The following is a 22,020-nucleotide window of genomic DNA, read 5'->3' on the forward strand; positions in this document are numbered from 1 at the left end:
AGCAGGGTCAGGGTTGGGCGTGAGTGTGACAGTTATTAGGCAAGAAGGTGGAATCTAGGTGAGCGAATGGTTAGGCTTTGGTCACGGTCGGTCAGAGCTTATGGAGAGAAGTGGGATTGGGCTCAGGGACACGGCCGGGAGAGAGTCTATGTCCCTATGAGAGGAGCAGAAAGCAGGTTGGAGTCAGATGAGCCTAAGGATGGAGTTCCAGGCTGGGTGGGCTTCAAGTCTCTAAGCCCTGCCCCTCCAGCAGCCCCATGTGGGCGGAGCCAAGGAATGTTTGATCAGAGATTGCCTAGTGCCCCAGACTCCATCCTGTGCCCCTTGCTGACCCTGGCTGAGGGAGGCACCCCAATGGAACTTCTGGCTCTAATCTGTCTGCTTACTTTGTCCCACTAGCCCAAATTTTAATGTTTATAGAGCTTCGTCCCATCCACTCAGCCCAAGAAGGTGAGCGATCTCGGATCATTTCTGACATGCTGGCTGCCTTTGGCTTCCACTCTGCAGGCTCTCACGGCCGCCCCGCCCTGTTATGCCAGATAGGCACATACCTTATAGAGACCTCCAAGCCCCAGCCACCCTAGGCTGCTCACAACCTTCCCGCCCTGTTATGCCAGATAGGCACATACCTTATAGAGACCTCCAAGCCCAGGCCACCCTAGGCTGTTCACAACCTTCCAAGAGGGAGACACTAGCTTGTGTGCCAGAAGGAGATTGACCTTTGGCTGACCTCAGGCAGACTGGGTCCCAGGGAAAGCCTGGATGACTCTTTAACTTTCTTTTCCCTCCCCACCTGTATGTCAGCGCTGGCCCGGCTTTAAGCGGGCCTTCTCTGCTAAAGTTCCATGCAGTGTGGGAGAAGGAAAGGGAAGAAACCTCCCTGGGTCTTACAGGCTTCTACTCTAGAAGCAGCTAGCATGGAACAGAAGAATCATCTTGCCTAGGCCTCCCAGGGGCTGCCATTATAGCCGTGTGCTGCCACACCCGGCTGGAAGCCCCTTGTTGAGATGGTAATTCTGAAACAGAAGTAAATCTCAGCCAGCCTGATGTTCCCCCTGACTCCACCTGGCCCCTCACCACTTGTGGCCCAGGCACAGGGGTCCACAGGAAAGGGAGGACCCACTTTCTTTATTCCTTCCCCACCCCTTAGCCATGACCTAAGGGCTGTAAGATGACAGCTGTCTCCCTCTGTCCACAGACCTTCATCGTGCTGAACAAGGGAAAAACCATCTTCCGGTTCAGCGCCACCAAGGCCTTGTACATCCTCAGCCCCTTCCACCCCGTGCGCAGAGCGGCTGTGAAGATTCTAGTACATTCATATCCTTTGCTGGTAATCGTGTCGTCTGCATCTGTCCTGGGCTCATAACACAGGTGCTGAGCCCCTCACTGCCCCTGGGACAAGTGGCATGGTCACCGCCAGCAGCAGATTAGAAAAGTAGAACCCCGACCTCCACCCGAGATGTGCTGAGTTAGTACCTGCTTTTTAACAAGATCCCTGGGGGGTTCTTGAGGTATAGGACGTTTGAGAAGCCCTTCCATCCCCTCTGCTTCTTCAAGAGGAAAAATAGTCTGTTGAGAAGAAATGATATCCTCACCTTCCCCTCTCTGATGGCTCCAAACGTCCCCACCCACCACAGCCCCTGCCCCCCCCCCCCACACACACACCTCCTGCTGCCCCTTGCAGAGGTTCAACCAAGGAAAAGCCTTTCCTTGGTTAAAAGGCCTCTCGTTTTTTTGTTTTTTTTTTTTTTCTCACGTGGGCATCTTTCGAAGGAAGCAGCGCTCGCTTCTGAACTAGGTGTTGACAAAATGTTTGCAGTTTGAGAGCTTCTCAGAGAACTCTGGTTAGCGTCCAATTACATAAACCGCAGCCTAAAAATGCTTCCCGCCTGCTGACAGAGCTGTTGGAATGGAGCGGTGGGACCAAGAGCGCCAAACCAGCTTCGGGGTCCTAGTTCAGGCAGCGCCCGAATTGGGGGTGTCAGCCCATCTCTGCATTTCATTCAGTGAGACATACCGTGTTTTTTTTAAATATTTTTTATTTATTTATTATGTATACAATATTCTGTCTGTGTGTATGCCTGCAGGCCGGAAGACGGCACCAGACCCCTTTACAGATGGTTGTGAGCCACCATGTGGTTGCTGGGAATTGAACTCAGGACCTCTGGAAGAGCAGGCAATGCTCTTAACCACTGAGCCATCTCTCCAGCCCCGACATACCGTGTTTTTATGTGTGTGGGGAGTGTGGATGTCAGAGGACAAACTGCAGACTGTCACCTTTCTCCTTTCCCTGCGTGCGCTCCAGGGATCAAACATGGTCAGGATTGACAGCGAGTGCCTTTGCCACTGCGCCAGCTCACCGGCCCAGTCGTCTCTGGAGAAGGGACTTGTGGAATCACAGAGAGGGATGGCACTGCCCACAAGCCAGAGGCATCCACATTTTACGACGAGGACCTGTGAAGCCCTATCTGTGGCCACTGGTGACCTGGATGAGGGCATGGCTGTAGGCGGTGCCATTGTTTGGTTGGTCAGTTTTAGCTTTCTGCAGTTGTCATTGTTAGATTATTATTTTTATTACATTTATTTATTTACATGTGATGTTGGCGGAAGCATGTGTACTCCATGGTGTGTATGTGGAGGTCAGGGGGCAGAAGCCAGTCTTCTCACCAGGTGGATGCGGAGATCAAACTCAGGTGGTCAGACATGGCACCCTCGCCCACTGAGCCAACTCCAAGGCCCAGAGATTGTGAATCTCATTTACATTGCTGAGCTCCAGACGATGCTTGGGACCAGTTGTGGGTATATTGAACTAGCTGGGCAGAGCTCCCCCGAGCCCCCCTCAGCCACCTCTCCCCCCACTCTGAATGGGCATACCTCCTTCAGAGAGCTCCCTAAGAATGGTAGAACAGCCAGCAAATTGCCATTCCCTCCAGAGTATGGTCACAGCTTTGTAGGAAGAGCAGAGCTGAAGGAGGAGGGAAAAAAACGGTTTCCTTAGTGCTCAGCTGGTCTCTAACCTGCCTTAGGGGTGTGGCCACCCCGAAGCATCCTCCAGGCTCACTCGGGGCTGCTTCTCCAAGTAGCTTACCAACCCAACAGTGTTTGGCAGCCAAGAAAATCTCCCGGGATGCAGCCTGGGTCCCATGGCTCTCTCCAGGCGCTGGGCTGGGACTCACTAGGCCGATGAGGGGCTAGATAGCAGGTGGATGAGGAAGACAGTAGGGATGCTGGGATCCTCAACCAGGGTCCTCTCCTAGAGGGTGCCTTGAGAGGTGTTTCTGCAGCTGTGAATTGTTAATCTGGCAAGACCAGCATTGAGAGCCATTGATGCCTGCCTGCCTGTTCCCCCCGTTCCCCCCCCCGCCCCCGCTGCCACCCCAGGGGAGCATCTGTGTGAGAGAGGCCCTACCCTAGGCCCTGGAGCTGTTGTAGTACTCCACTACCTGGAGTGGCCATGATAATCTCTGACAGCGCCACCTAGTGGAAGAAGGGGCTGAGATCTGTGGTAATTGGAAGCCCACCTCTCCCCCGCCCCCCAGGCCTCAGTCCCCTCAGAGTGATGTACCCACAGGCCTTCCAGCATCAGGAGTAGGATTTTGTAGAAACCGAAGACCCCCAGGACCCACCTCAGAACCTGCATTCCATTGTTCCACTCCGTCTCACCCAGGAAGTTTGTTTAGAAGGCAGATTCTTAGGCCTTTTTAGACCAGGGCCACCAGCTAGACACCCAGGAGTTCAAAAGCTCTCCCCTGACTCCTGAAAAGTTGAGATCTACTTCACATATCGTAAAACTTTTTAGATTTATTTTTAATTCTCTTTGCTGCCCCTCTCGTGTGTATGTGTGTGTGTTTATGGACATCAGATCCCCCAGGAACTGGAGTTACAGATGGTTGTGAGCTGCTCAGATCCCCCAGGAACTGGAGTTACAGGTGGTTGTGAGCTGCCCAGTGTAAGTGCTGAGAACTGAACTTGGGTCCTTTGCAAGAACCATGGCTCCAGCCCATAAAACGTGTTTTAAAGTGTGTGATTCAGTGATTGTTCTTAATGTATCTGTAAGGCTGCACAATCATCACCAATACCTACATCAAGAAGATTCCATCAACCCCCCCCTCCCCAAAGGGGACCGAGCCTGTGTCCATTAGCAACCATAGTGCAGTTCTTTCTGAGACAGAGACTTACTGTGTAGACCAGACTGGCCTCGAACTCACAGAGATCCACTCGCCTTTGTCTCCCGAATGCTGGGATTAAAGATGTGATCCACCATTCCCTGAAACACAAAGCCGTTCTGTTAGGGTTTTAGCTTCTTGCAGAGAGTTTCACTATCTATCCCAGGTTGGCCTAGAGCTCAGAGTTGACCTGACTTTCATATCTGGAGTGCCAGGTCGTCATGGGCCACTGTACCTGGCTCGCAGTGAGCAGTCTTAGCTCACACTTTCAATGGGGAACGTGCACCATGCTCCAGTTTTCACATCGATTCGAATACCCACTCCGTCTGTGCTTGTACAGAATGGTCTGTGGACGGGCTGGGCACAGACGAACGAACATAGAGAGGAAAGAATGCAGCCTGGTCTCCTGTGACAGTTGAGGCTTGTTGTGTGACCGGCTGGTGCCATCGTTCTGTTTGGCTCTGGTCTTTGTTACGAGCTTGTGGTGTATCCCTGGCAAAAGGCTGGCAGAGTGAATATGGACATCTAGAATTGGTTTGTTCCTATGTGTTTTTGTTATAGCCCTGCAGAATGTGTCCCTGTTGTGATTAAATAAAAGAAACTAATGGGACTGTGGATTCCACCACAGCCCCATTCAGAGAGACCTCATGCCCATGCCAAGAAGCATTTTGTCTTCGCAGTGCCCAGGATCTGCTCTCAAAACCTCCCATGTTTCTCTACCAGATTCAAATGGGCAATCAAATTAGGAGTGAGTGTGTGAGCGTGAGTGTATGTGTGTGTGCGTGCGTACATGTGTGCGTGTTCAATGAATAGCACAAACCCAAGACAATATCAGCCCAGGGTTAATTCCCTCCTCTTTGGGAGGTTGGAGTCCTAGAGCTGGAGACTTAAGTGGCCCAAGTGTCAGGCATTCTCTGCTGGTAACAGGCAGCCTTTGCTGGCGTGTTAATTGTGAGGCTGGGAGTGGGTGTTTGGGATAATGACACAACAGGACTGAAGATGTTCCACGGTACACAGGCCTGTAGAGCTGGCCTTTGCTGCTGCCCACACAGAAGACCAGCTTGATACTGGCCTGAAACTAGCAAGTGGTATAAATGGGTGTGTCCTGTCCAGGGATTTGGTTAACTTATAAGTCTGGCATTGGCCATGCTGGGCTCCTTGGGGTCCTGGGTGCTTAGGGAGGAGGCCTGAAAACTAGGATCCTGGTCTAGGTAGGGAGCAATGGCTCTCGCTGCGCTGCACACAGAGAGCTGACTCAGAGTAGCGTCAGAGCCATCTCCAAAGACAAGAAAGCCGGGTGACACTTTTCCTATGTCGAAGGGAAGGGCAGGAGCCTGGTTCACCCCACCCCAGCTCATCACTGGATCTGGAAAACCTAGCAGTGTCCCCCAAGACAGTCCCCTAGTTCACATGCATCCTATGATCATTTGCACATGCCCACGTATACCATCACACACATGTGCATGCCATACACAGACTGGCATTATTCCCCTGCCCCTCCCATGTGACACTCTCCCACCTGCCACCTGGTTTGATTGACAGCACAGTGGGTGGCAGGTCAGGACTAACATATTTGTCGTCCAGCGAGGGTCGAGGTGCCCAAACTGACACGAGGGCCTCCATTCTAGAGGCAGAGAGCCGACCAGAGCTGAGTTCCTCCTGCAGAAAGTCTGTCAGGGGTGGCCCCTGAACACGGGATGCGGTGCAAACGGGGCCAACGCCATCCTCCCTCCGTGTCTCTGTGGTCGGTGGCTCCTGGTGCCGCTGAGATCCGTGGGCACAGACACGCTCCCTTCACACTGCATGCATCTATCATCTTACAGCTCTGGAGGCTCTCGCTGGGTGGAAATCAAGGATCAGCGGGGCTTTGTTCCTTTGTGGAGGCTCTCGGGGTGAGGTGGTTTGCGAGTTTTTTCTTCTTACAGAGCTGTTTCACATTCCTGAGCTCTTCTCTGTCTGTAAGCAAGCACTAGCCAGTCAGGGGCCTCAGATTCTTCTGCCCCTCTCTGCCATAAAGACCCTGTGATGACATTGAACCTAACTAGGTAATTCTGGAAAACCGTGCTTCCCACTTAACTGAATCAGATCTGCAATGCCTTAGCCCATGTAAATAAACAGAGGGACAGTGGCCAGAGATTCAGGCATCAGTTTTCTTATCTCTCCCGATGGAGGCAAAGGTCCCACCTCTTGGGGCTCTTAGGGGTCAGACTGGTTCATGGACAGAGCCCGGTTCCTAGGAGGGGCCCAGTGGATATCTGCTCTGGGCACCATCCCGTGTGGACTTCAGAAACATTCTGTGATTTTCTGTGGTTCAGCAGTGACCCCTTGGAGATGGAGGAAGCTGACTGAGGAGCTTGTAAATGGTTCTCCCAGTGAGCCTGACGTGGAGATGTGTCAGAGACAGGGATGGGATGTCGAGATGAGTGTCTGAAGGACAGGAAGATGGGCCTGGCTATGGCAACTGCTTTAGTTGATCGGTTGCTATTATAAAACACTGACCTCCTCTAGGGGAGGACAGGTTCGTTTTAGTTTCTGCATTATGGTCCACGACTGAGGGAGGTCAGGGCTGGAAGTTAAAGGCAGAAATCACGGAGGAGGCTGCCTGCTGGCTTGCAGACAGATTTTGCTTAGCTAGCTTCCTTATATAACCCAGGACCTCCATCTGCCCATGGGATGGTGTTGTCCACAGTGAATTGGGCCCTCCTACACCACGGGTCCATCAAGACAGCCCTCCACAGACATGCCCATAGGTCAGTCTGATCTTGGTTCCTCAGTTGAGGCTTTCCTCTCATGGCTTGGCTATGTCAAGTTGACAGTTAAAGCTGACCATCACGAAGGCCTTGCAGCAGCTGTATGTCACCCTGAGGTGGGAACCCCAGGCCTGGAGAGTTGCCTTCCCTGGATTGAGCACTCCTGAAGGCAGCTCTGAGTTGATAAAGGGGCCCAATCACTTCTCATTTTTTTATCAGAGGCTAGAGAATTAATTATAGACAGGAGGCTGCTTTTCTAATTAACTGGGTTTTCCAGAAGCCTGGAGGCAGCAGGGGTGTCCACCTGGCTGGATCCCCATGCATATGCTCTGCAGTCAGAGCAGGCATCACTAAGAGCCAGCCTGCAGTCAGGCTGGGGCTGCCCTTGGGAATCTCTGTTTGGCAGCTGTATGCTCAGGGCTGTGGCTGGGCCGTGGTGTCCCAAGCCTGGAGGCAGCCATAGGGAGTGGTCGGTGCAGCCAGGCCCCTGGGATACCCGCCCCTCCGAGGCCCAGGGTGTGATCCTTGCTCCTCCATCTTGCAGAGGCAAGAGAAAGAATGGAGGAGATCAGACAGAGCTTTGTGCAGCCTGAAGCAGTAGCAAGGACACACAGCCAGAGTTGGGGCAGGGTAGATAACACCTAGGGTCCCACAAAGATAACCAGGACTCAGTGCTAGTGTTTGCAGTGCCCCCTTTCTGGCAAAAGTCAGATGGTTGTCATTCAGTGAGAAGCCACAGGCTAAAAGGGGTATTACCTGGCGGCTGGGGGTGAAAAGCAGCAACAGCCAAGGGTGGGGTGGTCTGTGAGGGCTGGGAGCTCCTGCTGAGGGAACATTTGAAGAGCAAGAAGTTCAGGGCATAGAACCAGATTGAGATGCAGGTACAATGGCCAGAAGCACCCAGGAAATGCTCCCCCACAGACACCTAGCAGGTTACCTCCAGGTGTGCACTTTGAAGCTCAAGCCTGAGGAGAGAGAACTTGGGACCCTGCCTATCCTCCTGGCCTGCCCCAAACTGCAGAGCCATTGGTAAAGTTTGTGTCCCTCACGTATGACCTGGGGCTGGAGTCAACCCTAAGTCTGGGGTGTCTCCACTCCATCCTGGGTCCCACAGAGAGCCCTGCGGAAGACATGGTCTCCAGCTTATCTGGTGCTTGCTAAGAGCTATGGAAAAGCGTGGGCTGTGCAAGAGCCTGGAGGGGACCCAAACGGCTCTGTAGAGAGGGCGGAGTATAGAAGAGTCACAGAGCCTGCCTGGCAGTGACAACACCAGCCAGCCCATCAGTGGGTAGCCCACCCGCCCCCCGCCTGTGGCGGCTTGGCTCCCTCGTTCTTGTGGCTTTCTGTGAGGCCCCTGCCACAGCTTTCTTTGGGCCCCCTCTGTGGATTTTTGGATGAGACCGCTATGGCTTCCTGTAGCCCCTCCTATGACTTTCTATGGGAGCCCCTTCTGTGGCTTTCTGGGTAGAGTTCTCCCATGGTTTTTTGTGTTCTTTTCCACGGCTTTCTCTGTGGGTCCCCCGTGTGGATTTGTCAGTAGCCCTCCCGTGGCTTCCTTAACGCTGGTGCCACGCTCTTCAGCATGCTCATCATGTGTACCATCCTGACCAACTGTGTCTTCATGGCCCAGCACGACCCTCCGCCTTGGACCAAATATGTTGAGTGAGTATCTTCGAGGGCCCTCCTTGGGTCCCACTCCTCCCTCTTCTGTCCTATGCCACGATCCTGGAGTTGTCTGAGACAGAGACTGTGCCATGCCTGTCGTCCCACCCTGTGGAGGGTGGCCTTTGCCTAGCCTCTGCCCTCTTGTGTTCTCATCCCCGCCACCTGCTTGTTCTCAGTTTGTAGCCTCAGAGGTGGAAACTCTGCAGATTGGCGATTTGGGGAATTTTTGTCACCCCCTCAAGAGCGATATGCCAGACACTGACACGAGATCAGTAAGCAGCCTCTCCGTTAACCCCCCTGACGGGTCAGCACAGCTCCTGCCCCATCTGGAAGATGGACACACTGAGAATTGGAGTCTGGCTGACCTGACAGGCAGTCCCTGCTACGCCTTGGCGCCCACCTGAGTCCTGCCTCCCATAACCCTTTGCAGCTTTAGAAGACTCTTTAGGGTCTTCCCTTCCTGAAGTGTCCGACTCCTTCAGGTCTCAACAGACTTGCACACCCGTACCACACTCAGCTCCTGGTTTACAGAACTAGAAGGTGCAACAGCCTCTCTTACAAGAGTGGCCTGCACAGAGGACCACTCAGGGCTGGTGTTGCCATGGCTGTGTCTAGATGCTCTGAAGCCTAAGATACCACCCTCTCCCAGCCCATGGGCCAGCCCCAGCACACAGGCATTTTGGATGCCTCAGCCGGCCGAAGGCTGAAAGCACCCACCAGGACTATATACTAAAAGGTCTGAATTCCCTTCAACTCAGGGTAGGCAGCTAGAACCCTGGCCCTGCAGGTACTTGAGGGTGTCACTGGTCCCCATGGAGAGCCCACAAACATGGGTAAGGGTCAGTGGCTCTCTCTATCCTTGATGTCCCATGATGCAGACCTGGTAGTCACCATATGCCTGTGAACACTCCACCCCAAGGTGGAGTGAGGAGTCTGTCAGGGTCTTCCAGCAAAGGAGAAAGGGAAGAGTTCCTTAGACATGTGATAGTCTCTTGAAAGCAAATGGCCTGGTGGACTTATTAGCTAGATGTTTGCCACAGACCTGCAGCCCTTCCTAAAGCTTAATCACGGGGTGCAGCCTATTGTGATGGCTGTGGTTTGAGGTCTCCCCAGGGCTTACAGCATGTTGGGAGGCCTATGAACCCAGTCCGTGGGCTCCAGCCCCCTAAGAGCCCCCGCTGACCTCTCCTCCCCAGGTACACCTTCACTGCCATCTACACCTTTGAGTCTCTGGTGAAGATTCTAGCTCGAGGCTTCTGCCTGCACGCATTCACCTTCCTCCGGGACCCGTGGAACTGGCTAGACTTCAGCGTGATAGTCATGGCGTAAGTATCCAGCGTATCGCGCCGGGCGCCTCACACCGGCTGTGTGGGTGGGAGTAGGGTTTTGGTGCCCCATGTTCCAGGCTTTCTGGGCATCTCTGCTGTGGTCCATGTGAGCTACACATTCCACAGAGCGGTCCCTGCCTTGCTCTATGGCAAGTTGAAGTCAGCTCGTTCTAGCAAGGGAGTGAAAGTGCTTGAGCACCCTGGCTCACATGGGGACCATGACAGACCCGTGTTAAAGGGACAACATTACTATTAATATTCTACATCTTGGTGTTTGGGCACGATCAAGTGAAGGATCTTCTCTGGGCATTGAGAAGGCTAAGGATGAAAGATTGCCATGAGTTTAAGATCAACATAGGCTACATAGTGAGTCTGAGGGGAGCCTGTCTTAACAAGACTGTACCTCAGAAGACAGGGCAGGGGGGGTGTTGATTCTGCTTCAACATCCTCTATGCTAGAACTTGTGCCAGGAGAACTCATGTTTGGCATTTCTTAAAGCCACTGACCCATCTCAGAGGCTCCCAGCAGCTAGGGATTACACTAGAGACCACCAGCCGTGTGCAGTCTTTCGACTTTGCAAGATGACATAGTCATCTATAAAGCACATGCTCCAAACCATGCTGTCTTGATAGTTTAAGAAAGTCTTCAGTTTTCTGTTGAGCCCCATCCGTTATTATCCTGGGTCAGATGCAGCAGCATGCAGCCTCATGACCTGTAGGTTTAGATGTCTCTCTTAGTCCCATTTCACCAGCAAGAAGACTAGTGTCTGGAACAGGGCACACAGGGAGCCCACCACAGGTGATCGTGTTCCCAGGCCTACTGTAGTCCACATACGGCCTCATTTCCTTTCCCAGGGGATACTTGCAGAGCTCTCAGAGTTGAGGCGCTCCCCACACAGGATGTCATAGACCAGGTGCCCGTCTCTAGTGGACAACTGATCAGAACAGGGCTGCTGTATGGAAACCCTGGTCCGGAACTGAGCTGGCAGACCCTTTATGTGAGCTACAGTCCCGGTGTGTGCTGAACTGGGCTCTGCCCTCAACAGAGAGCGTGCACTGGGAGTTGGTACTCCATGCCCTTGCACATCCTGGCTTCCGTGGTGCAGAAGAGCGCGGTGGGACCAGAGCTCCGTTCAGTTTTCGCTGTCTTGAATTCTTGAATGTGCCTGAGCTATGCTGTAGGGGAGAGGGAGCTGAAAGAGGAGCTGGGCTCTTAGGCTGCTCTGGGACACTTCCAGGCCAGATGGGGAGCTGGGTGGGTAGGAAATTTATCTGAGACTCTTTCTAGTTGTTTGTAAACTGACTGCAGGCCTCCCGCTTTATAGACCGGGAAACAGACCTCCCTGAAGTGTAGATTCACACCCAGGTGGAGCTGAATGAGCAAAGGATAGAATAGTGGATGAAGGTGATGAGTGGTGGCTTGGGACCTCAAAGGTCTGTCCTCAAGGTCTGTCCTCAAAGGTCACGTGTGATCCAAGGAAGATGAGACCCGCTAGGGGAAAAGAGCTGGCAGAGCTGAGATGATTGGGTCCTGCGTGGACCACAGACTGGAGATGGGATGAGCAGAGACGGACACTCTGCTTTCATAGAGAGGGGTGGCTAAGATGGTGTCTGAGCAGGGTAGAGGAGCCCTGGTTGGTGGTGGGTGTTTTGAAGGCATGACTGAGGGATTTTGCTTGTAACATATGGGTGGAAATAGAGACTCAGAGGGAGGAGCCAGCTGAAGGAAGGAGGGCGTCAGACACACAGTTGGGGGTGTCCTAAGTGTGGAAGGGTGGCAGGATCTTCCAGTCTGGAGTTTGGGAAAGTAATCGAGGTGGAGGAATCGATTAGAAGCGGCTGGGGAGCTGAAGACATTGAAAGCCAGACAAGATAACCTAGGTCCGAACACGTCTGTAGATTGTTCTGTGGAACATGCCAGCATCTGGAGGTCAAGAAATGGGGGTGGGGAGTGTTGGAAGATTTATGCTCTTCAGAAGGAGGGATGGGGTTCAGGTCACCCATTCTGAGTGGCTCACAACCACCAGTTCCAGGGGACCCGGTGCCCTCTCCTGGTGTCCACAGACGCTGCACACACTTGGTGCACATTCACATAGCCAGGCACACGCACATACATAAAATAAGTAAATATTTTTTTAAAAAAGCAGGGGGGAACGGAGGAATCGGTGAGATGGCTTAGTGATTAACAACATTGACTGTTCTTTCAGAAGACCTAAGTTCAATTTCTAGCACTCACAGAGACTCACAGCTGTCCGTAACTCCAGTTCCAGGGGATTTGATGTCCTTTTCTGGTCTGTGTGGGCGCCTCAGACACACACATGGTACACAGACATACATATGAGCAAAACACACACATGCATGAAAGTAGGAATGTTGCACAAAAACTGGAGGGAACTGGCTAGCTGTAGGGAGGACACCTAGGCGAGTGGTACCCAAAGGCCAGCAAGGAAGAAAGTTCCACGTAGAACATACCAGGAGGAGGCTGGTGATGGTTACGACAGATGGCCAGACCGAACAGCAGATGGGCTGTTGGCTGTGAATGGCCATTGGTGCCCCTGACAAGGAGTGGGGTGGGAGGCTATGCATCTGGGGAGAGAGCGTCTGGGGTGGGTAAGGACGTGTGAAATACAGGTGTCTAATTCATGGAGTGTTGGTGAAACAAGACAGAAAATGACATGGTGGCCACAGGGGCACGAGGGCCAAGAAAGGCCTTCCAAAGAAGAGAGACTGATGGAAATGATCCTAAAGAGAGGGGCCTCTGATGAAGGCGGGAGGGGTGGCACTGAGGATCTCAGCTTCCTCAGCAAGCGGGAATCCAGGTGCTGAGGTGGAGCATTGACCTTCAGCTCGCGAAGGCAGAGCTCTGGCTGGAGGTAGATTGGTAGAGCTGATGAAGAGAGAGGAAGGAATTTCTCATCTGATTGCCTCTTCTCTGAAATAAGAAGTCGGATCATCAGTGAGAATGAGTGGGGAGGCTGGGGTTTGAGAGGGAGCACTTGTCAGACCAGAGGTTTCACTGTCCTGGTGTTCGGAGTGTGGTGGCAGGCTGGGCCTGGGGGTCTCTGTAGGATGTGGGGCGAGCAGCAATCTACAGGGCATAAAGAACGTCAGGCAGAGAAGTGGTCAGCGTCGGCCTGGGCCCCTCCTTCTTCCCCATCCTGGAGCCTGCAGAATCACCACCAAGATACTGTGGTCAAGGGAAAGCCAGCACCCAGGACCAGCTCGCCCCAAGCTCAGCCCTGGTGTCTAGAGGATTCTCTGTGTGGTTTCCTGTCCCTGGCATGTTCTTGTCTCCCCCATGGATTCCATGGCCAAGCACTCCTTCTTCTCAGAGCCATGAAGAAAATCTGCTGTGCGTCCCAATGAACCCAGCCACACCTGTGCCAAGAGCGGATAAGAGCCAAACCTTCACCACAGCCATCCTTTCTAGCAGGGGACCCTTGCCAGAGCAGCACCTGTGCCAAGAACAGTCATGACAGAGGAACCAGACTCGATTTTTGTATAGGCACATTCCTGAGCATCTTGAGAAATAGCCTATCCACTTCTGCCAGGACTGCACAGACTGCTGGAATGCCAGCTTCCTGTCACTAGCCAAACCTGCCTCACAGCTTCAATTGATGTCCCTTCTGCCTCATGAAAACCAACGAGTTCCCACCTCCGAGATATATACCGCTATAACAAAACGAGCCCTCGGGACCATCAAAGGAGTCCTGGGTGGTGCAGAAGTTGAATGACGTGAAACAAAATCCAAACTTCCCCTTTCCTTCAGGGAAACTGAGGCTCAGAGAGAACCCACCTGCTCATAATGATACAGTCAGCAGCTATTCTGGGACTGAAGGTTGGTGTCCCAGCTCCTTGCCAAGGATGGATGGGAGACCCCCTCCCCCACTAACTCTCCTTACCAGGTTTCCCTCTGACACCCCATCCAGTTTAGAAGCTGGTGCAGGGGGTGCTGGGAACCTTGCCAAACTCAGATCACAGCCCAACATCCAGAGATTTTTCTGCCCCCTCCCAAGCTGGGCATTACCTGCCAGTTAACAGCCTCCCACCTTCTGGGGTTGTTATGGAAACCAAACCTGGAGGGAAAGGAGGGAGGGCACAGAGGAGGGGGCCAGTCGCCACAGGAGCTAACAGCGTGGGCTCCACTGTCACGGGATAAGGGTGGGGCAGGAGGAAGGCCAGTATGTGCTGTTCCTCGGAGGTTCTCGGCCCCCAGAAAGCCTCCTATGTGACAGTGCAGAACTCTCACCCGCCACCCTCTGCTCTTTCTGTGTCAGGCCCATCTCATACCCAGCTGCCTGCCACTGGCCAGCCACTTAGCTAGCTCGGGGAGAGTTCTGCCCACCCCTTACCCATTCTATCCACATCACTTATGAAGCCGGCTGTCTGCTATGAAAGGGTCTCCCTTGTTCTGCCACATTTGGGAGCTCCAGGAGAAGCCTTAGTGGAAAGCTGGTCTTTGGTGGGAGGTAGCCAAATTCTATGTAGGTAGAGTGAAATCAGCCAGTAGCCACCGTGAGCCACCGTTGTCCCAGACACACCTGCCCCTCACTCAGCTCTGTTTCCTCCTTCCAGACTTCCTCTGACCCCAGGCTGATGCACCAGCAGCTTCATTTCCAGCCATATTGTGGTGGCAAGCCTACCAGGGGCACAGCTGTGCGCCCCTATGCGGTCGCCAGCCTGTCTTTATCACGCGGGGTCCTGGTTCATTCATACTCAACACTCACTGTCTTCTGGGATTCTTGAAGGCAGGGCAGGCAGGGCCTTCCTTGAGACATCGGCAGACAAACCAGGCCTTTCAGAGGTAGGAGGATGAAAGCAAGGTGGTTGGCCCTCTCTGCCTCGTACACTTGCTCTGCTTACTCCCTGTAACCAGGAGACATAGCCTCAAAAGCACCGAGGGGAGGGAGAGGAGCTGGCCTGACAGGACACCAGCGGTGGGGACCGGTTTCTTGATCATCTGAGCCACATCTTCTACGCAAGGACGACATCAGCAGGATTTCAGGTTCAATGTCAAAGCCCTGCGGTAATCCGGACAGAGACTGGAGAAGGAAAATGGAGACAGAGGTCTGGCGAATCTGAACTATGCAGGAGAAGGGAGGAATTCTGAAGCTACAAGAGGAAGAGTCTGTATCAAATTAACCGCTGTGTATGTGGACCAGAACGAGGGAGGTGACCTCCGCTCCCCCGTGGATGACGGGATCGTTGGAATTTTGTAAACTAAAACCAGACTGGATAGTGGAATGGCAGCCATGCCCCAGGAAAGGAAGCAGACACGTCCGCATGGTGGATCCCAAGAATGAACAGAGCTGGGCCAAGCTGCAGTCTCTTCACAGCCTTACCTGTAGACACCAACAGCCCGGGAGGAGCTCAGAAGTGTGACTTCTGCAGGTCTGGACTATTGGGGGGGGGGTGAATAGACTAGACACTCACCAAGGCCTGCAGGGATGGCGACCTGGCCCGACACCACCCAGACACCTGGGCTAGACACACTTGGTTAAACATCAGACACCCCGAGTTTGACATCCTTTGTTAAACACCAGACACCTTCAGTTAAATGTCAGATGCCCTGGATGCGAGGCCTCTGGTTAAATATCACAGATCATTTGCCACCGTCCCTATGGCCTTGGTCACGTACTGTGCATTCACCTCTCCAATCTCTTTGTGGTCATGTGACCTGCCCAGTGCATGCATGGCCTCATGTCCTGCTTGGGCAGATCCCTGCCTTATGCAGACAGGTGCCTCCTATACCTCTAGAGATCAGAGATAAACCACTGTCCGGGTTCAGGATAGGAGTCTCAGAGCTTCTCAACTCTGCCATGCATCCTTCAGACCCATTCAGGACAGAGCCTATGGAGACAGCCTCCCTTCCCTCTTCTAACAACTCTATCTCAGGAATGGTTTCCACAGTTTCTACTTATTCCCTACATAGAGAGGTCTGTGGTTAGGAAAAGGAAGTAGCCTCCCTGGGGGCGTCAGAGTCGGTTAAGCACAGGGCAGAGGTTGAAAGGCAGAGAAACACTGGTGACCCTAGCGAGCCCACAAACTTCCAGCATCGCCTCCTGGAGCCTTGCCCTGTGCACACCCGTGCATCCCCAGCCTCAGACCTGGCCGTGGAATTTCGTGTTCAATCCCCAGAGTAGCTGCCTGCTAGCACCATCATGGAGAAAGCCATCTGGAAGCTTGCTGTGAGCATCCTTCAGACATCCGGGCTGAGATCACGTGACCAGAGGAAAAGCCAGGGGAGGACCCAAGCCTGCCACCTCACCCCCCCTCACAGTGGGACCAGAAGAGGGGGAGGGGTGGGCACGCTGCAGGAGAAGGGGGAGGGGAGGGTGGGCACACTGCTCTCCGCTTTGTAACTTGCGATAACTGGTTTGGTCCCACAGGTATGTATCAGAAAATATAAAGCTAGGCAATTTGTCGGCTCTGCGAACTTTCAGAGTCCTGAGAGCTCTGAAAACTATTTCGGTCATTCCAGGTAAGAGCAGGGCTGCCTACCAACCTCAGCCACAAGTGACTCTCTCTTTGTTTCCCACCCCCTCCTCCTCTGACCGTGTCTCCTGTTGGTGTTGCTGTCACTGTGTCGTGTGTGAATCTCCCTTGTTACAGATACACAACTGAATTTGTGGACCTGGGCAATGTCTCTGCCTTACGCACCTTCCGAGTCCTCCGGGCCCTGAAAACTATATCAGTCATTTCAGGTGAAAACAACAGGTTAAACGCCAAGGCTGGAGGGACACGCCTGGGCCTTTCCAGGAACCTGGGAGCCATGGCTGCCCCCAGGAAGGCCCTTCAGATGTGCCTGTCACCAGAATACCTTTCCCAGAGGTCGGGGTGGTAGAAGAATTGCCCTGGAACCTTAGAATGGGCTCTGGGCTGTCCATCCCAGCTAAGCCCACTCTCAGACACCAGGAGCGCAGAACAACCTAGGACAAGATGGGACTGATCCCCTGTTCTTCTCAAAATATTCAATTGTTTCTCCAAACTGAGCCCAGCTGCTTTCCTCCTGGAAAGCTGGGATGTGCAATGTGGGAAACTAAAAAGGATCGTTTTGGAGGGAACTCGGCAGACCCCTAGTGGTCTTTTGTGACTGAGTGCCAGATCCCAGCATCGTGTCCCCTGCGGTGACACGTGGAAGCCTCGGCCCTTATCTTGACACCAAGTGTACTCTGTAGACAGGCATCATCGGGCCTTGGCGTCTACCAGCCCTCGCTGCATGGCGCAGTAGAGGTGTAGCGAACCGTGCATGGTAGCCTCGGCAAGAAATCCTCCTTGACAGATGTTGGCAACTCTCCCCAGGATATCTAAGCCCATTCCACTTACCTATGCAGGAAAGTACCCGGAAGCCCATTTGTGTGCAAGGCTGGTGCTAAAAAGGGGACACCCTGCACACCCTGACCCCTGGAGCCTCTTACCTCCTCCTTTTACTTCACTCTTCCCAGGTTAGCATGAGTTCAAACAGCTTTTGGTTTTGTTGAGGTTTTTGGTTCTTTGATTGTTGGGGGGGGGGGGTTGTTTTGCTTTGGTTTTTTTTCTAGACAGGGTTTTTCTTTGTAGCTTTGGAGCCTGTTCTGAAACTCACTCTGTAGACCAGGCTGGCCTCGAACTCACAGAGATCCTCCTTTCTTTGCCCCCCAAGTGCTGGGATTAAAGGTGTGTGCCACCACTTCCCAGCAAGCTCAAGCAGTTTTTATGGGCTTGTTCTGGAGGAACAGTGACCAGAACCTCGGAGCCCCTATGAATACACTCACTGTCCTCAGGACTGGGCAAGGACTTTTTCAGAAGGTAGATGTAGAGATGGTTCAGTGGGCAAAGTGCTTATTGCACAACCTTGAAGACCTGGTCATGATGACATGTGCCTGCCATCTCAGTCTGGAGAGGCGAGGTGGCTGGATCTTGGGGAGTCACTAGTCAGCCAGTCTAACAGAAATGGCGAACTTCAGGTTCCGTAAGAGACCCTGAAAAATTAAGGTGTGGAGCAGTAGAGGAGGACGTCGGACTGCCTCTGCGTCCATAGGTGTGCAAAGTTGAAGAACTCTCTGGACCAATGATTGTCTCTACTCCTAGAGAACAATGCTGGTGACTCCCAGACCTGTTGCTACCCTCAAGGCCTCAGGAGCCCAGCTCTGAACTCAGAAAACCAGAGTCATGGGTTAGTAATCTTATAAGCATAGCTCCTGATCCTCTTGTGTTTAGACTAAGTCTTCGAATGTCTCTCCTGGCCTCTGAACCCACTTAGTGTGTGCACAGGGAGAACCATACCTTCCCGGTGTCTGCACGAGTGTCCCAGATCCCTGCTGTGACTGGGAAGTCCCTCAGGAGCTCCCATGAAAGTAAGTGTCACCAGCTGGGTCGAGGTCTGCAGTTTCCGCCTCCTGGGAGACTGAGATGGAAGACAAGGCCTTCCTTAGCTACAGAATGAGGTCAAAGCCAGACCAGGGCCTTGAATCAAATTTAAATTAGGTAAAAGAACTGGGGTACAGATACGTGCAGAAGGCTTGCTTAGCATATCAAAAGACCCCGGAGTTGATTCCCTAGTACTATAGAAAGGCACAAGGTGCAGAAATATATTAACAAGCCGTTTGAAGCTGCCAGTCCCTAGGCAAGGCTGAATAAAGCAGCCCCAAAGGGTCTGGGGAAAGTGGTGTCCGTTCATAGCCTGTTGGAATGCTGCCTACAGGAGTCCTGGGGGCTGCCTCCTAAGAATCTCCAGTTATCTGGGCCTCTGTCTCCTCTCATAACACAGGAGTGAAGTCAGAGTGGGCAGACCCCAAACTCCTGCAATGTGCTTGAATCCGTTCTTGACTTAAGTGAACTTTGTCTTTACTATGAGGGAAGGCTTTAAAGAGTGGGGGACCTTTGCTGCTGTCTCCGCAGACCAGAGCAGGATTGCTTTCCTGGCCTTGCATAGATTATTTTGGCCCCAAGATCCTTTAGCCTGACTATTGAGGTACAGTCCAAGGTGGGCATCCAAGCTACAACCACCGTCCTTGGCATGTATCCCTGGAATGAAGCAGTCTCCAAGCTAGAGGACCAGATCCCCATGTGTCTCCCAGTAGGAGGACCCATGACTCCTTCCCCCTCTCCCACCCACTGGGCAGTTGCCAACGTGTGCCAGGATGATTTCCATAGAGTGCCAAGTGCCAGAGCCCTGGGCAGGCAGAAGTGATGGCGTTGTTGTGGGGAAGCCACCCCCTTCCCTCTCTTGTCTGCCCATCGCTGCTTCTCCATCTCTGGGCCATGGACGCAGTAGTCACAGGTGCTCCTAACATTGTAACAGGCTGGACGATGGATGGATGGAGCTTAACCTGAGATCTGGCCGCTTTGGGGGGTGGGGATGAGGGCGGGGCCCTGCCATTGGCAGGGGAGCCCCTTGCTCCTGACACTCTGCGCACTTGCCCTAGGACAGTAGCCGAGGGTCAGAGGGGTGTGTACACACTGCTTTTTTATCACTCCGCTGTATGGCACTGGCTTCTGCAGGGAGCTGGACCATGCGACTAACAGATCACAATCACTCTGCTTTGGGGAAGTGGGAGTGATAGGGAGGACCCCAGGGGTCAGGGCAAATGAAGAAGAGGGGTATAGACCAACCGAGCCCCTGCCTGCAACCTTCCCCAAAGATGGTTCCAAACCCACAGCATCACCCCATGACTCCACCCTGCCTTCCCCCAGAGCCCTGTATCCACCCGATCCACCAATCAGCCCCAGCCAAAGCCAGACCCTGGCTTCCCTAGTTTCCTTCGAATCGTGGCAATTCCCTGTGTGAAATCCTCCAAGATAGCTGGCCCCAGCAGTAGAGCAGGAAGACCCCCTGCCAGGAGCAGCTGTGTCTACCATTTCCATGTCAGACTGAGGCCCCTGCATAGCCTCAAAATGGGTCTGGGCCTCAGCCTCCTTTTCTGTGGGCTATGTTAAAAGAGCCAGACTTGGGGGCTGGAGAGATGGCTCAGTGGTTAAGAGCACTGACTGCTCTTCCAGAGGACCCGGGTTCAATTCCCAGCACCCACATGGCAGCTCACAACTGTCTGTAGATCAGTTCCAGGGGATCTGACACTTCACACCAATGCACATAAAATAAAGTTAAATAAACCATAAAAATATTAAAAAAAAAAAAGAGCCAGACCTGGTACACTTTGGGGCCAGCCATAGTGGGGTCCTTAGGGCACACCATTTCCTATACTGGTCTTGTGAAGAATAAAGAGTTTCAAGTCCCTCCAGAAATACAAAGCTGGGCTTTGCCTTGCCCTGGGCAGCCAGGAAGGGACTCAGCTGTAAAAGGTGATCACTGGTCTTCAAGGCCCAGAAAGCCACCTTCACTATGTCCCTGACTGTGGTCGCCCTCCCTGTCCCCAGCCCTGTTCAGTGCAGGACTCAGGAGGCTCGGTGCCCTTCTACGGGCCCAGCCTCTACCCAGAGGACCATAAAGCAGAGTGTCTGTGGGTGACCCTGCCTCACTTTCCCAGGCCTGAAGACAATCGTGGGAGCCCTGATCCAGTCTGTGAAGAAGCTGGCTGACGTGATGGTCCTCACTGTCTTCTGCCTCAGTGTCTTCGCCCTCATTGGCCTGCAGCTTTTCATGGGCAACCTGAGGCACAAGTGTGTGCGTAATTTCACTGAGCTCAATGGCACCAATGGCTCTGTGATGTCCAACGACCAAGTCTGGGACTCTCTGGACCTCTACCTCAACGACCCAGGTATGGATTCGCTGTGCCTTCGGAGAGGGTGCTGGGAGGCCATCAAAACTGGGCATCTTCCCTCCAGACTTCACCAGTGGGTAGGCTGTCCTCCAGGACCACCCGGCCACTGCTGGGGCTCGAGCCAGCTGGAGGTCAGAAGTAGGCCAGCGGTCTACCTTCCTAGGCTCTCAGGCCAGCTGGAGAGATGGCGTTAGGGGTAGGGAGATGGTTTGGTCAGCGAAGTGCTTGCCACAAGCACAAAGACCCAAGTTCAACTCCCACACCTGACTTTAAAAGCCACCTGTGATAACATGCACCTGTAATCCCAGCACTGGAGAGGTGGGGACAGGAGAGTCCCTGAGACTTGCTGGCCAGCCAGACTCTCCAAACCAGAGCTCCAGGTTCACAGAAAGGCTGTCTCAAAAAATTAGAAAAATGGGAAACAGTTAAGGAAGACACCTGACAGTCAAGAGCGTGCATGCATAAACACACACACACACACACCACCCAGCAACATGGTTGAGCACAGGCTGAGTCCAGGTTTGGCAATGGTGAGGAGACCAGCTTCCCTGGACGCCTGTGAGGCCTGAGTGGACCATGCTTGGTTAAGCTCTTTCGGCTCAGTGCCCTTGCCGAGTGCCCAGGCTGTTAACCCAGTGTGCACACACCCTGGGGTCCTTCGAGAAGGCTGTGAACTGACCTGTGTGGCTGTGTGCACCCTCCCTTTCAGCCTCTCCAGGCTCCTGGGTGCCACCTTCTTCCCTAAACCCCGTTCATCTAAATCAAAGGTAGATGTCAGGCCGCAGGATACAGAGGGCTCTTGTAAAGTGAGGGCTCCTTACATACAAACACTAGCACCCCTAAAACGAGCAGGCCAAAGGCTCAGTCACTGAAGTGGGTATGGCCCAGGTGTGGCCTCATAGAAATGAATGGTTCCAAACTTCAACCTATACCAGAGTCACCTGGAAGGCTCCAGAAAACAGACTACAGGCACTGGCCTGCTTCTGAGTCAAGTGTAGCTGGCTATGGCCCAACCCATTCCTGGACTCTAATGTTACTGGTCAGGCCCACACTTAGATAAAGGCTTCCCAAGACAGAGGTGGTTCATGGTGACCGATGGGGAGATGACCAGGGCAGGTGTCCTATGTCTCACCTGCTCTGGACCCAGCCCCATCTGTTGCCATGGCGATCGGCAGGCATCTCTTCCTCCAGTTTGTGGTGTGGCAGTGGGCCACACAGTGACACAGCAGCCAAGCTGGAGCTCTTCCCAGACCCTTGCCTCCTGGCTCAGGGCCTCTCTTGGCCCTGGCTACCCCCCTGAGTGCTGCCCTTCCAGCAGGGTGCGGAAACTGCCTATAGAAACAGCTGAGCTCTGCCCGGGGCTTCCTGTGCTTTCAGGGGTGTGTGAGACCCTGGCAGGGGAGTGGCAAAGA

General features: G+C 53.4%; 1 protein-coding gene across 4 annotated transcripts in view; it reads left to right on the top strand.

The window, feature by feature from the left end:
- Window positions 1-22,020, top strand: part of Scn5a (sodium voltage-gated channel alpha subunit 5) — a 97,453-nt gene that overhangs the window by 18,555 nt on the left and 56,878 nt on the right. For all 4 annotated transcript variants that reach the window (XM_041676895.1, XM_041676898.1, XM_041676897.1 and 1 more), the window contains exons 3-7: window positions 1,199-1,317; window positions 8,489-8,578; window positions 9,778-9,906; window positions 16,521-16,612; window positions 20,375-20,605. In XM_041676895.1, the coding sequence (XP_041532829.1) occupies window positions 1,199-1,317; window positions 8,489-8,578; window positions 9,778-9,906; window positions 16,521-16,612; window positions 20,375-20,605 (661 nt within the window). The remainder of the gene's footprint in view (window positions 1-1,198; window positions 1,318-8,488; window positions 8,579-9,777; window positions 9,907-16,520; window positions 16,613-20,374; window positions 20,606-22,020) is intronic.

Source organism: Microtus oregoni, unplaced genomic scaffold (genome assembly GCF_018167655.1).
Source record: "Microtus oregoni isolate MIOR12 unplaced genomic scaffold, Mior012 000028F_ref0000031, whole genome shotgun sequence".
In the NCBI taxonomy this organism is placed as follows: domain Eukaryota; kingdom Metazoa; phylum Chordata; class Mammalia; order Rodentia; family Cricetidae; genus Microtus; species Microtus oregoni.